The following is a 14,532-nucleotide window of genomic DNA, read 5'->3' on the forward strand; positions in this document are numbered from 1 at the left end:
AAAAAAATTTAATATCCGTGGTAGGCCTAATACCATCAACTTTACACTTAAAATGTTCTAGCTATACAAGATAACTGAAACCAAATGAGATCTGGGACAGGGCAGTACCAGAAAATGTTTTGCCACTTACCAATAATCTTTTTAGGGCTTTTGCCATTTTTTTAAGAATTGAATGCAATTGGTGTGTTTACATTACAAAACACCAACTGGCTGACATACAGTCTCTGACTGGACCACCGGGAAATAGGTGAATCCCCCGGTAGGCCCCTGTGCAGGAAAAAGCTACTAAACCCCCAAAATGAGTAGTATTTGGCCCAATACACTTGATCAACTATGTACATATAAAGGAAGCATCTAATCATTCATTCAACAAACTGCCTAGCTTATTATTATATAGAAGCCAATGTCACTGGTGGACCCTTGCCACCCCATTCCAAAGACTTCTGATAAGGATGAGCAGATATTAGTACTGTGCACTGTGCTCAGTTCCCATAATTCAATGATAAATTACTAAGGCCTCTTTCACACTTCCGTTTTTTACAATCAGTCAAAATCCGCCAGGTTTTGAAAAAAACGGATCCGCAATTTTTCTTTGCGGATCCGTTTTTTTCCCCATTGACTTCCATTATTGGCGGATTTTGACGGATTGCCGTCCGTTGCATCCGTTTTTGTGAGGATCCGCCATAATGTTGCTGTCCGTTAACATCCTCAAAGATTTCCAAACAGAGTTTGCAACGTTTTTTTGGCCGGCGGATCCTCCAGACACTGATTTAACCCGAAATTCTGTCTGGGTGCCGGACAAAAAAAAAACATTCTCTCTCTCCCCCGCTCTCTCCCTCTCTTTCCCTCTCTCCCCTTCCCGGCCAGCGGTTCCTTTAAATTTCCTCGTTTTGCAGATCCGTCAGAGAACGGATCCTGTGGCATCCGTTCACATCAGTTAATAACGGATCCGCTTCTCCGCCTTTTTGGCGGATTGTAACTGACACAAAAAACTGAAGTGTGAATGAGGCCTTAGAATGCTTTCAATATTAAAAAAGGTCATTCTGAAAAAGAAATTAGGCAACCAATGTGACAATTAGAACATAAAGTGTAATGACCCCATGCTTTTACTGTTTTTGCCTTCCTTCCATTCAACACACTCCAGATTACTTAGCTACGCTTGTGGGCCAATTTGTCAATCTCCAGCTAAGCTCTGGATTCTCATGGTTGGTGTTGCAGATTTTATCTATATTCCTTGTGCTTCAACATTTTTCTCTTTCCTCTTTTCTGTAGCTTCTTCTTTCTATAACCAGCCTGTTGACAGTCCTACACCTTCTCTGTACCGGACAGTAACGGGGCCAGAAGAGCTGCACTAAGGGTACATACACCCTTTGGAAGACTTGCCTCATGACTTGTGCCATTGTTCTTCCTTACATATACTTTATGTGGATTACTTGTTCCTGTGTATTGGAGAGTACATTTGCTTGCTCACTGAAGTATGCGATGGTTGTAAGTTACTGGTAAAGTTATGATGCTATTGCTTTGCGAGACTTCTAAAGACCTGTTATGCAGGTAATGTCCAGAGGCCAAAGATCTGACCAGATCCTAGATTGGTCTGGTCTCTAAAGATGGCAGCAGTACCCAGTAACGGGGAGAATGTGCCTGCAAATTATCTGGACAATCTAAGCTGACTTTTATATGGAGTATATCTGTGTTTAAAGTGGCATGTAAACTGTGCTCCTCTCCTATGAGCTGCACTAGGCAGTAAACCGTGATGCGTTTCGGTGCAGGTTCGCATTTAAGGCCAGAGTCAGTATTTTATTATTTTAGTACTGGTGAGTCACTTCATATTTACCATTATATATAAGATTGCACATCATATTATAATTCTGCTATGTGAACAACAAAGGACATCTTCATTGGAATTTTTCTACTGTTTTTCATAAAATTTGCCCAACCCTGAAAGGGAATCATCCAGGAGCTTTATGACTACTATAACAGTACCTGTGGTGGATGGAAAAACATGTGCACGAGCATATCTTTATGGCTGGCTGTACACATATTGAAGAGAAATGAACTTTGATCCATTATGCCAATTAGCTTGCAAGTACCTCAGAGGTGATCCTCAGCTGGGCAAGATGCCCCAGCTTCCCTCCATTAACCTGTCCAATACTTGCCTCCTTCTTGACTCTATTTGCTGCCAATGAAGAGCTATAGCACTTACTAGGGTTAGGACCGCCCTCTGAGCACTTACTAGCTCATTTGAATAATTATGGATCAAAGTTTAGCTTTCTTGAGTGCTCAGGGCATATATAGCCATAAATGTATGTTTGCACTTGTGAGTTACTGCCCTGCCCAGTGCTTTTATTGCTTTGTAGATAATCATAAAGCTTCAGGCAAAACTCCCTGTAAACTACCTACCAAATATTAAGGGATATGAATAAGGGAACGTTTCATGTTTGGTTCAATCATCAACTATCTTAATATTTTCCATATTTTACTTTGATCAACAAAAAGAGGAAAATAGCATTAGGCTGTCAAGTGCCATCTTTGTGCTTTCTACATATCTTCTCAATGGGAAGTCAATAGGTTTTTTTAATGTCGCCATAAATGCCCTCTATATTACGATATCTACCTTATATGTATTATAATGTTGCCTAAAATGCATTTTATATATTGGTCTCAAGAGGGATTTGTACAAGTTACATAATTGTGCTTTTTGTATTTTAGATCAGATTGCTAGTTATAGTATGAAATGACAGATTTATTTCATCCCCAGACATTTCTGCAAGTGTCGCACTAAGGATAGTATTGCCAGAGCCTTTAATACTTCCATTGCAAGTCCTATATTAGCAAGTAATGGGGTGGAAGCCATTTCTGTGTCATTATAAATTATTTTTGGTGTTAGATAAACAGGGTACATGAACCAGGGTAACTGTTTTATACCTTCATCCAGTTTCGTCTCTTGGTGCGATCTTGTGGGAATAAATGACAAACTATATAGCAGGGCAGAGCAACCACTACCTAGCTGTCTAGGGCCATGCTGTATGGGCTGTGGTCATAGGGAACAGGGTGAATATTGGGACTTAGGTCACTTGGGCAAAGAGCCTATACAATGCATAGAAAACTCATCAAACAGCAAATGGTACTGTCATTAATTTACCGTTGGCTTTATTCCTCATCTGTCAACCCAGTTTATTTCCAAGTGACTCGCACTTAGGCTTACTGAATCCTACAACATAAGGACTCAATTGCGGTTCTAGGAGATCTTAGAAAAAGCAACTTTTGGTCAGCACTTAATTATGAAATAAAGTCACTGGTAGGCAAACTTAACATCAGTAATATTGTATTACCAACACTCCACACAATACATAGTTTTCTTGGGGTCCTTCTTTAATTTATCGCACAGTTTAGCTGTCCGTTTTTCATCCCATTCTCTCCACACATAGGCTCACTCACCTAAGTGTGCTTGTGTTCTGACACTAGTAGGCTCCTGCCACATGCCTAAGAATGAGGTGATTGGATGTGTTGAAGCCAACCCAGTATACATTGGATAGCTGTCGGCTGAACAGTTGTCTGCCATCTGTCTTGCCCGACTGTCCTATATGCAGGAACACTTACCAAGCAGACGTGTTCTCTGAGAAACATCTCTGTCGTCAACTTACCTAGAAACCAAAAGAATCAGCAATCTGAAATTGGATATCCTGACAATCTTCTGTCAAGTGCTCACATAGACATTACTGTCAGCAGAACCCATCAATATTGATACCATACAAATTACGTGGTAGGTCAATCCCACTGACATTAATTTATGTCTTTAGTCTTCTGTAACATTAAGCTGCCCAGACTCTGCATGCCATCGTACAGGTTACATTGGCCACAATATATAAAGAGAGAGTCTTCCCTAGATGCAAAGCTTTCGTACTGATGCCAAAACACCCATAATACAACTGTGCAATTAGACAGTATTTTGTCTATTTTTTTTTAAACGAAATCTCGAGATGGGAGGATTGAGTACATTAGAAATTTTAAAGGGAACCTGTCATGTCCCCATACACTAATAACCAACGGATATAAGGTTAATCTGCAGGATAATAGCATTTCAATGCTGTCTAGCTGCTTTACTGAAAGTTTGGTTACCTTGAGAAAGTGAAATTTATTCCTCCTAGGAGGCACCGGCTTTCAGTTATTGAGGCTTGGCTAGCGTGGCTTCAGCCACTGCTCAGCGCACAATGAGCTGCAGTAGTAAGCATGCCCTGGCACGTTGATCGACAGCTCACTGCAGTGCATCTGTTCAAAATGAGCTGCTCAATGCACACCACTTTGACTGAAAGCCAGTGGCTCCCAGGAGGAATAAAGTTACATTTTCTCACGATAGCATTGCTTTCTGTAGGGTGCCTGAACAGCGTTGTATTGCTATCAACCTGCAGGTTATATTTATGCAAGTTAATATAATTTGGGGATATGACAGATTCCCTTTATGGTTTTTTTAATGACTTGTGAGGAAATCTTTGAAAACTAAGGGCCCAATGCATCAAAGCTATCCTGTCAGTATTCTGGCATAAAAGCTTTGAAAAGTCGCAAAATGTATCTGCAACTCAGAGTTGCAACAAAATATTATAAGTTTTGGTGTTGCGCCAGTTTCTCCCACCTCCTACAAAATTGGCAAAAACTAGGGAAGGACATGGGTGTGGTGACTGCTGCTCGTCAAATTCATTTACAGTAGGATTTGTGGCGAGGAGCACACTGAGGTGTTTGTGACACGTCTGACTCCAGCATGCCCCCTCATCAAGAACATTGTAAGCCATGCTGGTCTTGATGAGTGCCTTAAATGAGAAAAAAGCTAATGGGCTGAGCTTCAATTCCAACTATGCCCCATCTTTCCTATATGTGTTAAAAGCATTGATGAATCTGTCATACAATTTAAACATCTGGCTGTGGACCTAATACATAGACGACGCTAGTCTAGCGATGCCCCGGGCTGTCTTCTTCCTGCACCACTCTAGAGGATTGACACATCACTCCCCTTTGTGTACATAGGGAGAGACCTGTCAATCATCTGGAGCGATGCCGTGAAAAGCAGGCCGTCGGATTTGTCTCCTCTTTAACCATGATCCTCGGCCAGAGTGTTACAGAGAAAAAAATGCCAGGCTGTGATTCTTACTGCCCATTATATGGGCAGCATGAATTGACTGACAGGTTGTCTTTAGGACTAAGTGACCATACAGACAAAGCAAGGACCAATGAAAGTCAATGTGATAGTGCACATGAACGTTTTTACACACGGACCAATGGTTTCCATGTTAAAAAAAAACTTGCAGCATTTTAAAAAATTGCAGTGTGCACTAATTTAGTCCGAATTCCAGATAAGACTCACCTACTATAAGTCAATGGGTGCGTATAAAGACGATCACCTACAGTTTACCATCTGTATGTCATGCATGTTTTGCGGATGTATTACAATTATTAATAGCTAAACTGTATTTGGTCTTTATTGTTTAGCCTATTGTTCATGTAAAAACAAGACATATGGATGGCACACACATACATAAACTGGACATATAGATGCAATATGTTTATAAAATACAGAACACGATACGGATGCAAAAAAATATTTTTTAGTATGAAAAATGGATGATGTTGCATCATGTAGAGTTGAGCGAATTTTTCAAAATTCGGTTCCGATTACGAGCAGCAGCAAATATTGTTTTTGCATTATTCGCCGAACGTCATTGAAGTCAGTGAAAGTAGAAATAACCAAATATGTTCGGAACCGATCATCAAACTTAAATTTGTCACGAATAGGGTACCAATATGGCACAAATATGTCAAATTCAGATTCGGCGACCGATTCCGAACATATTCGCTCAACTCTAGCTACAAAAGCTCAAGTGAACATGGCTTTAAATTGACGGAGATGGCTGTTTGGCAGATAAAATATTACCATCTTTATTCTTGTGTAAGGGTGTGATATTTCATTGAGAACAGCATTTTGGACACTTTAATAACATAACTTGAAATGACACATTCACAATCCCTTGTGCTCTTTTCCAAGGCTTAAAGAGTTGTCTACAAGTACATTTAATAGAAAAACATGTCGAAAGCACAGTGACTGAAAATGCCCATAATAATTGGGTATCAGGGTTCCTCTAATGTAAAAAGCATGGTTCAAAAATGGCTTTAAAACATTTCAATTGATTTACTATTGTGTTACCATCTGGGACATTTTTGAAGCCAAACATGACGGTTCAGGTTAATATCATGCCAGGAAGCTCTATATCTCCTTTGTTTTACTTACCTGAAAGCCATTATTGTGGAGATTCTCCGATTTTCTCCACATGGTGCCCGTCCCCACCATGACAACTGATCATCAAATGACAATTTTGAGCTTGTCTCTATTTAAACCACCACTTTGACCCTTTGTGAGCCCTTCTAGGACAAACATGGAGATATTGTAGCTTAAGGACTATGCACACAGGACAGTGTAGTGGTTTACTGTATATTATTTCCATTGGTTATGAATGTGCTCCACCCTGTTCCAATGTTTTTACCAACTTTGTGAAAATTGTGTGAAAAGTATGTAAAATCTATGGGATGATACAAAAATGTATAGCTCAGGTATGTGAGTCTTATAATAAATCTATGATCATATTTGGTCCATTTCTAATTTATTTAAGACATTAGATAAAACTTTACCGCTAATAATTTGATGAAACATAGTATTTTTACTGTCAGTGTTCCTACAGATAATGCAGGTCTACCTTTTACCCAATTCACCATTTTTGTGATACTAGCTACAGTTATGGATGCCTGTCATTGTGTCTTCTACTCTTCGCAGTAAAGTTATTTAGATCTCTGTGTTGCTGAGTGGATCCAGTAGTTAGTTTTATACATTATAGAAAAGTTGTCTGATATTACCAGTATTGGCTGCCAATCTCATATATTCCAGCCTATCTTGTATGTCATTCTCAACTGCAGATTTTGTTTTGAGAAAAAAGGATCCATAAAATCCAATAGGTCCAATCTTTCATTCCCAAAGAACATAACTCTCACCATTGAAATAAGTATGCATTCTTCCCCCTTCATGGTGAAATCACCCGAAATAGCTGTATGTTGTCTGTGAACGATTGGGACCTTTAAGAATTTTGCATATTTTTGCATAATTTGGACCTAAAATTACATCAGATTTTCTAATGTCATAAAATGAAGAGAACCAAATGAAATAAATGAGAAAAATATGAGACTTTGTCATTTTTTAAAATATGGAAAATTATGTAATATCACAGGTCTATGAGTGCCAAAAATATTTGTGAACTTTTGCTTTCAGTATCTGGTGTGATCAGTTGCGTTTCCTGTAATTGTTGATTAGTGCCTCACATAGGCTTGGAGGAAAAGTAGCCCATTCCTCCATACAAAACAGCTTTAACCCCTTTCCAACATCGGGAGTAAATTTACGCCTATGTCGGACTTCCTCCCTTTGATTTGGGCTCCAGCGGTGAGCCCACATCTTTCGCAGCACATGTCAGCTGTTTTGAACAGCTGACATATGCCCGGAACAGCTGCGGGTGGAATCGTGATTCTGTCAGCAGCATTTAACATGTGCTTCCTGCAGTCGTGCCGGAAATCCACCCATCAGTGACCCCATCACGTGATCGCGGGTCACTGATAGGTTGGCATGACAACCAGACGTCTCCAACAGACCTCTATGTTTGTCATAGCTAGATTGCTACGAGCGCTGACCACCGTGAACATTTCTGCTACATACAGGCGATCTGATCATTGCCTGTATGTAGCAGAGCCGATCGGACAAGCGCAGCTTCTAGTCTCCCATGGAGACTATTGAAGAATGCAAAAAGTTTTAAAAAATATTAAAAAGATAAAAAATAAAAGTTCAAATCACACACCCCTTTAGCCCCATTCAAAATAAAACAATAAAAAAGCAAACATACACATATTTACAGTAGTTTTGCCGAGTTCAGAATCACCTGGTCTATCAACATAATCAAAGAACCCAATCGCTAAACGGTGTAACTAGAAAAAAAGGCAAAATGCTAGAATTGTTTTGGTTGCCAAAGAGAGCATTGCATTAAAATGCAATAACGGGTGATCAAAAGATCGTATCTACACCAAAATGGTATCATTAACCCGCCAGGGTGGTTTTGCACGTTCATGACCGGGCCAATTTTTACAATTCTGACCACTGTCCCTTTATGAGGTAATAACTCTGGAACGCTTCCATGGATCTCGGTGATTCTAACATTGTTTTCTCGTGACATATTGTACTTCATGATAGTGGTAAAATTTCATTCAAATAACTTGCGTTTATATGTGAAAAAAACGGAAATTTGGCAACAATATTGAAAATTTCGCAATTTTACAACTTTGAATTTTTATGCCCTTAAATCACAGAGATATGGCACATAAAAAACTTAATAAGTAACATTTCACATATGTGTTTACTTTACATCAGCACAATTTTAGAACCAAAATTTTTTTTTGTTAGGAAGTTATAAGGGAGTTGACCAGCGATTTCTCATTTTTGCAACACCATTTTATTTTTACGGCCCACATCACATTTGAAGCCACTTTGAAGGGTCTATATGATAGAAAATGCCCAAAAGTGACACCATTCTAAAAACTTCACCCCTCAAGGTGCTCAAAACCACATTCAAGAAGTTTATTAACCCTTCAGGTGCTTCAAAGGAATTTTTTGAATGTTTAAAAAAAAATGAACATTTAACTTTTTTTTCACAAAAAAATTACTTCAGGTCCAATTTTTTTTATTTTACCAAGGGTAACAGGAGAAATTGGACTGCAAAAGTTATTGTGCAATTTGTCCTGAGTACACTGATACCTGATATGTGGGGGGGAACCACTGTTTCGGCGCATGGCAGAGCTCAGAAGGGAAGGAGCACTGTTTGACTTTTTCAATGCAAAATTGGCTGGAATTCAGATCGGACGCCATGTCACGTTTGGAGAGCCCCTGATGTACCTAAACAGTGGAAACCCCACACAAGTGACCCCATTTTGGAAACTAGACCCTCCAAGGAACTTATCTAGATGTGTGGTGAGCACTTTGAACCCCCAAGTGCTTCACAGAAGTTTATAACGCCCGGGCGTGAAAATAAAATATTTTTTTTCCACAAAAATGATATTTTTGCCCCAATGTTTTATTTTCCTAAGGGTAACAGGAGAAATTGGACCCCTAAAGTTGTTTTGCAATTTGTCCTGAATAGGCTGATACCCCATATGTGGGGGTAAAACACTGTTTGGGCGCATAGCAGAGCTTGGAAGGGAAGGAGCACCGTTTGACTTTTTCAAAGCAAAATTGGCTGGAATTGAGATCAGATGCCATGTTGCGTTTGGAGAGCACCTGATGTGCCCAAACAGTGGAAACCCCCCAATTCTAACTCCAACCCTAACCCCAACACACCCCTAACCTTAATCTCAGCCCTAACCCTAACAGGAAAATGGAAATAAATACATTTTTTTAATTTTATTATTTTTCCCTAACTAAGGGGGTGATAACGGGGGTTTGATTTACTATTTATAGCGGGTTTTTATTTTTGGCAGCTGTCACACTAAAAGACGCTTTTTATTGTAAAAATAGTTTTTGCATCACCACATTTTGAGAGCTATAATTTTTCCATATTTTGACCCACAGAGCCATGTGAAGTCTTATTTTTTGCGGGACGAGTTGACGTTTTTATTGGTATTATTTTCGGGCATGTGACATTTTTTGATCGCTTTTTATTCCGATTTTTGGGACGCAGAATGAACGAAAACCAGCATTTCAAGAATTTCTTTTGGGGGGGTGCGTTTACACCATTCTGCGTGCTGTAAAATTGATAAGGCGGTTTTATTCTTCGGGTCAGTATGGTTACAGCGATACCTCATTTATGTCTTGTTTTATGTTTTGGTGCTTTTATGCAATAAAAACAATTTTATATAAAAAATAATAATTTTTGCATCGCTTTATTTTGCGAGCTAAAACTGTTTTTTTTTGTCTGATGACGCTGTGTGGCAGCTCGTTTTTTTTGCGGGACAAGATGACGTTTTCAGCGGTACCATGGTTATTTATATCCGTCTTTTTGATCGCGCGTTATTGCACTTTTTGTTCGGCAGTATGATAAAACATTTTTTTGCTTTTTTATTTTTATTTTTTAAGGGGTTTGCTAAAGGGGTTAACTAATGGGACAGTTTTATAGGGCAGGTCGATACGGACGCGTCGATACTAAATATGAGTACTTTTATTGTTTTGGGGGGGTTTTTTATTTCCAAAAAATGAATTTATTAGCGAATATTTTTTTTTTTAATTTATGTAGCAATTTTTTACAAATTATTTTTACACTTTTTTTTAACTTTATTACAATGTCCCAGGGGGGACATAACTGTCATGTGACAGGTCGCTGATCTGTCAAATCACAGATCGCTGTAACAGATCAGCGATCTGTCACAGGCAGTGCTGCAGGCTTCCTCATGCCGGCGCTTTGTAGGCATGAGGAAGCCGCCTCCCTGCAGGCCCCCGAAGGTCCCTGCCGCCATTTTGGATCTGGGGACCTGCAGGGAAGGAGGCCCCCGCAGCAGCGCTGCACATTGCCGATGCTTCCCTAAACCCCCGGTACACTGCGAACATGTTTGATCGCAGTGAGCCAGGGGTTAACGTGTCGGGGGCGGTCGGTGATCGCCCCTGACACAGAGTGCCGGGTGTCAGCTGTGATAATCAGCTGACACCCGACCGCGATCAGCGGCACTCACCACATGAGCGCTGCTGATCGCTATGATGTACTATCCCGTCCATGGGCATAGGGGCCCGGGTCCCATGGACGGCATAGTACGTCAGATTGCAGAAAGGGGTTAAAAACGTCAGCTTGATGCACAAAAAATAAGCCCTCAGCCAACCCGAGATAACTAAAAATGGAGACACAACAGGTATCGGAAAATGGCGCTTTTTTTTTAACAAACTTTGGAATTTTTTTTCTCCACTGAAATAAAAAAGATCGTAAACATGTTTGATGTCTATGAACTCGTACTGACGATACTTGGAGAATCATAATGGCAGGTCAGTTTTAGCATTTAGTGAACATGGTGAAAACAAGCCCCCCAAAATAAGTGTGGGATTGCACTTTTTTTTTGCAATTTCGCCGCACTTGAATTATTTTTCCCGTTTTTGAGTACACGATATGGTAAAACCAATGGAGTCGTTCAAAAGTACAACTCGTCCTGCAAAAAATAAGCCCTCGCATGGGCACTTTGACCAAAAAATAAAAAAGTTATGGCTCTGAAAAGGGGAGCGAAAATGCAAAACCAAAAATACCTCTGGTTGTTAAGGGGTTAACTCTACTATGTTGGTGGGTTTTCTTCCATGAGCTGCTCTCTTCGGGTCCTTCCACAACATTTTTATAGGATCTAGGTCACAACTATGATTTGTATATGAAGAATTTAGCACTCCAATAAGATGTAACAAGGTGATGTATTCGCAATCCGCAGCAAATGACGTTTCGCTCTTATCATATGCAAATTGTCTCTTTAGAGAGGAAGAGGACTTGAACTCTGGTGCCACCTGTTGGAAGTATCAATCCTACAAGTCAATATTGACCCTTTAAGAAGCCTTGCAATATGACTTAAAATAAAAGCCAAATCAGAATCGCAATTTGCAGACACAGTGTTTCAGAGTATTGCTGCTCATCAGTGCAAAGTATGAGATCTGATTTGGCTAGGTGAGATGCTAAGACTGGGATCTAAGGGTTAAGCTTTCTCCTTGTGGAGAGTGACATAACAGGTCTGAAACGCCAGCATGAGGAGATTTAAACGCCTTGCATACTCTGGGTAATTAAATATGCAAATTGCCTCTTAAGAGAGGAAGAGGTCTTGAACTCTAGTTCCACCTATTGGAAGTAGCAATCCTACAAGTCAATATCGACCCTTTAACGAGCCTTGCAATATGAGTTAGGATAAAAGCCAAATCGGAATCTCAATTTGCAGACACAGTATGTCACTCTCCACAAGGAGAAAGAGACCTTAAATCCTGGTCTTAGCATTTACCTTCCTCAGATATACTGTGTATAAGACAAATGGTAAACGATCAACATATTGATAAATTGATGTGTATAAAAATTTAATAAAAATGGAAAATAAAAAATATCAAAATGAAAAATAATGACATTGTTTTCAACTTGCATGTTGTCAAATATTTCAGGTATAGCCAAAGACAAAAGAGCAGTGACAAAGTTTACCACTAGAGGACTAAGGTGCAGCAAAAGAGACAGGTTAAACGGATCAGTGATAATATGAAAAAATAGGCATACACAGGTGGTCAGAGTTCATTTTCATTGATTTTTGATTTATTATTACTTGTGTCAGATTCAAGTTATTTCTGTCACCATTGTGGGCTTTTCTGTCATTAAACGAGGGGTACCAACAATTTTGACCACGTGTGTAAGATGGACAGAAATATGCCAGTCACTTATAGTACATACCGGATTGCTACGTAGGTGGTAAGTATGATAAAAAACTGCAGGAGGCTTAAGTGGTGTATAGGACAGAATGATAGTGGAAAAATCACTGTTGGTATGGGGCCCATGAAAGCCAGTGAGTCCTATGTAGAGGCGGGAGGTTTAAATTACAGGTGAAACTCAAATGTATCATCTGATCTGGCCGAGTGGCAGGAGACATCATAGTTATTCAGTATATCTACCTAGGACATTCCAGCACAATGATTTTGCTTAGAACTACTAAAGGTAGTCCTCACAGTGAACTTTTTCTTGTTCCAGGACTCATTTTATCTACAAACTCAAGGGACCGCTATGGGGTTGTATATGGCACCTCTGTATGCAAACTGTTTTATGTCCTGGTTTGAAGATGCATACATCGACCTGTGCCCATTATTCGATCAACATGCTATATTGTGGAAAGGATACATAGATGATGCGTTTTGTATTTGGTCTAGTCCACCTAATTCCTTATACGATTTTCATTCCTATCTGAACTCTATCTTCACTGTAATACAATTCGCCATTCATTTGTACACCATAGTCAGAAAGGGGGATTCAAGCTATTTTGTTACTGACCTATTTGTTTGAAAAACAGATGGTAACAATTTATTGTATTTTACTAGCTGTCACCCTGCCTCTACTAAACACCTCATTGTTATCCCAGTGAATGTAAACACCAGACTATAATTTCAGCTTCAAGTTATCTACTGATCCTAAAGGTTCACATATTTTTGCTACTCACAGACGTGACATTGTAATTTAAAGAAAAATAATCCAAAGTATAGTATTTTTAATTTTGATTGTATTTTTTATTTTCCATTTTTACTAATTTTTTGTATATATCAATGTATCTATGTTGGTTGTATACCATTTGTCTTATATACAGTATATCTGAGGACTGTCTATGAATTGTCATGCTTGCTGTGGATTGTAATTAAATCACATTGTTACAAGCTATTTGAGTGCCACGTTCTTCATATACATATATATTCTTAATATATTGCACTACGGATTGGGCTCCTGCTTGCGCACCAACAGTCAGGAGTGCCGTATCCTACCACAGAACTATGATTTGGGCATAGCAAACCTTTAACTTTATTCTTCTTTGACCATACTTTTGTAGCGCGTTGTGTCTTTTGGGTCAATGTCTTATTGTATGACCCATGTTCTCTTGAGATTCAGCTCATGGACAGATTTCCTGATGTTTTCCTTTAGAATTTGATAGTATAATTCATAACTCATTGTTCCTTTAATGATTCCAAAGTCATCCTGGCCCAGATACAGCAAAACAGGCCGAAACTACGATAATACCACCACCGGGTTTCACATACTGTATAATGCAGAGGTTTTCTTTCTCCAAGCATAACACTTCTCATGTAAACAAAAAAGCTTTATTTTGTTCTCACCTATTCACAAAACATTGTTCCAACAGCCTTCTGGCTTATCCAGGTCATCTTTTGTAAACTGTAGACACAGCCAGTATTGTTCTTTTTATAGAGCAATGGCTTTCTCCTTACAATCCTACCATGCACACCATTGTTCAGTGTCCTACTGATGGTTAACTCATTAACAGTAGTAGCTAACGAGAGAGGCATTGCTTTTAGGTTACCTTGGGTTCCCCTGTGATCTTGTGGACTATTATGTAGCTTGCTGTTGGAGTGATTTTTGTTAGTCAACCATCTATGGACAAGGTAAAATGGTCATTAATTTACTCCATTTGCACACAATCTCACTGTGAATTGGTGGGAGTCCAAACACTTTAGAGATGGTTTTGTACCCTTTTCCACTCTAATGAGCTCTTCTGAGGCCCTCAGGAATTTCTTTTGTTCTTCCCATGGCATACTTCCCCATATATGTTAAGATCAGACTTCAATACACCCGTTTTTACACTTCATTGTTATCCCAGTGAATGTAAACAGACTATAATTTCAGCTTCAAATTATCTGCTCATCCTAAAGGTTCACACATTTTTGCCACTCACGGACGTGACATTGGATTATTTTTCTTTAAATTACGAAGTATAGTATTTTTGACTAATTTGATTTATTTGGTTCTGTTT

At 39.2% G+C, this 14,532-nt stretch overlaps 1 protein-coding gene across 4 annotated transcripts in view; it reads left to right on the forward strand.

Annotated features, from left to right (window-relative positions):
* SEPTIN11 (septin 11) overlaps nt 1-6,630 on the forward strand; it is a 141,410-nt gene extending 134,780 nt beyond the window's left edge. For all 4 annotated transcript variants that reach the window (XR_012219744.1, XM_073541990.1, XM_073542007.1 and 1 more), the window contains one exon: nt 1,273-6,630. Coding sequence is in view for 1 of the 4 variants with exons in the window: in XM_073542025.1 (XP_073398126.1) it covers nt 1,273-1,288 (16 nt within the window). In the remaining 3 variants the exon portion in view is untranslated. The remainder of the gene's footprint in view (nt 1-1,272) is intronic.
* Nucleotides 6,631-14,532: the final 7,902 nt, after the last annotated feature.

This window comes from Dendrobates tinctorius, unplaced genomic scaffold (genome assembly GCF_039654945.1).
Source record: "Dendrobates tinctorius isolate UK_male_01 unplaced genomic scaffold, ASM3965494v1 ptg000011l, whole genome shotgun sequence".
Lineage (NCBI taxonomy): Eukaryota > Metazoa > Chordata > Amphibia > Anura > Dendrobatidae > Dendrobates > Dendrobates tinctorius.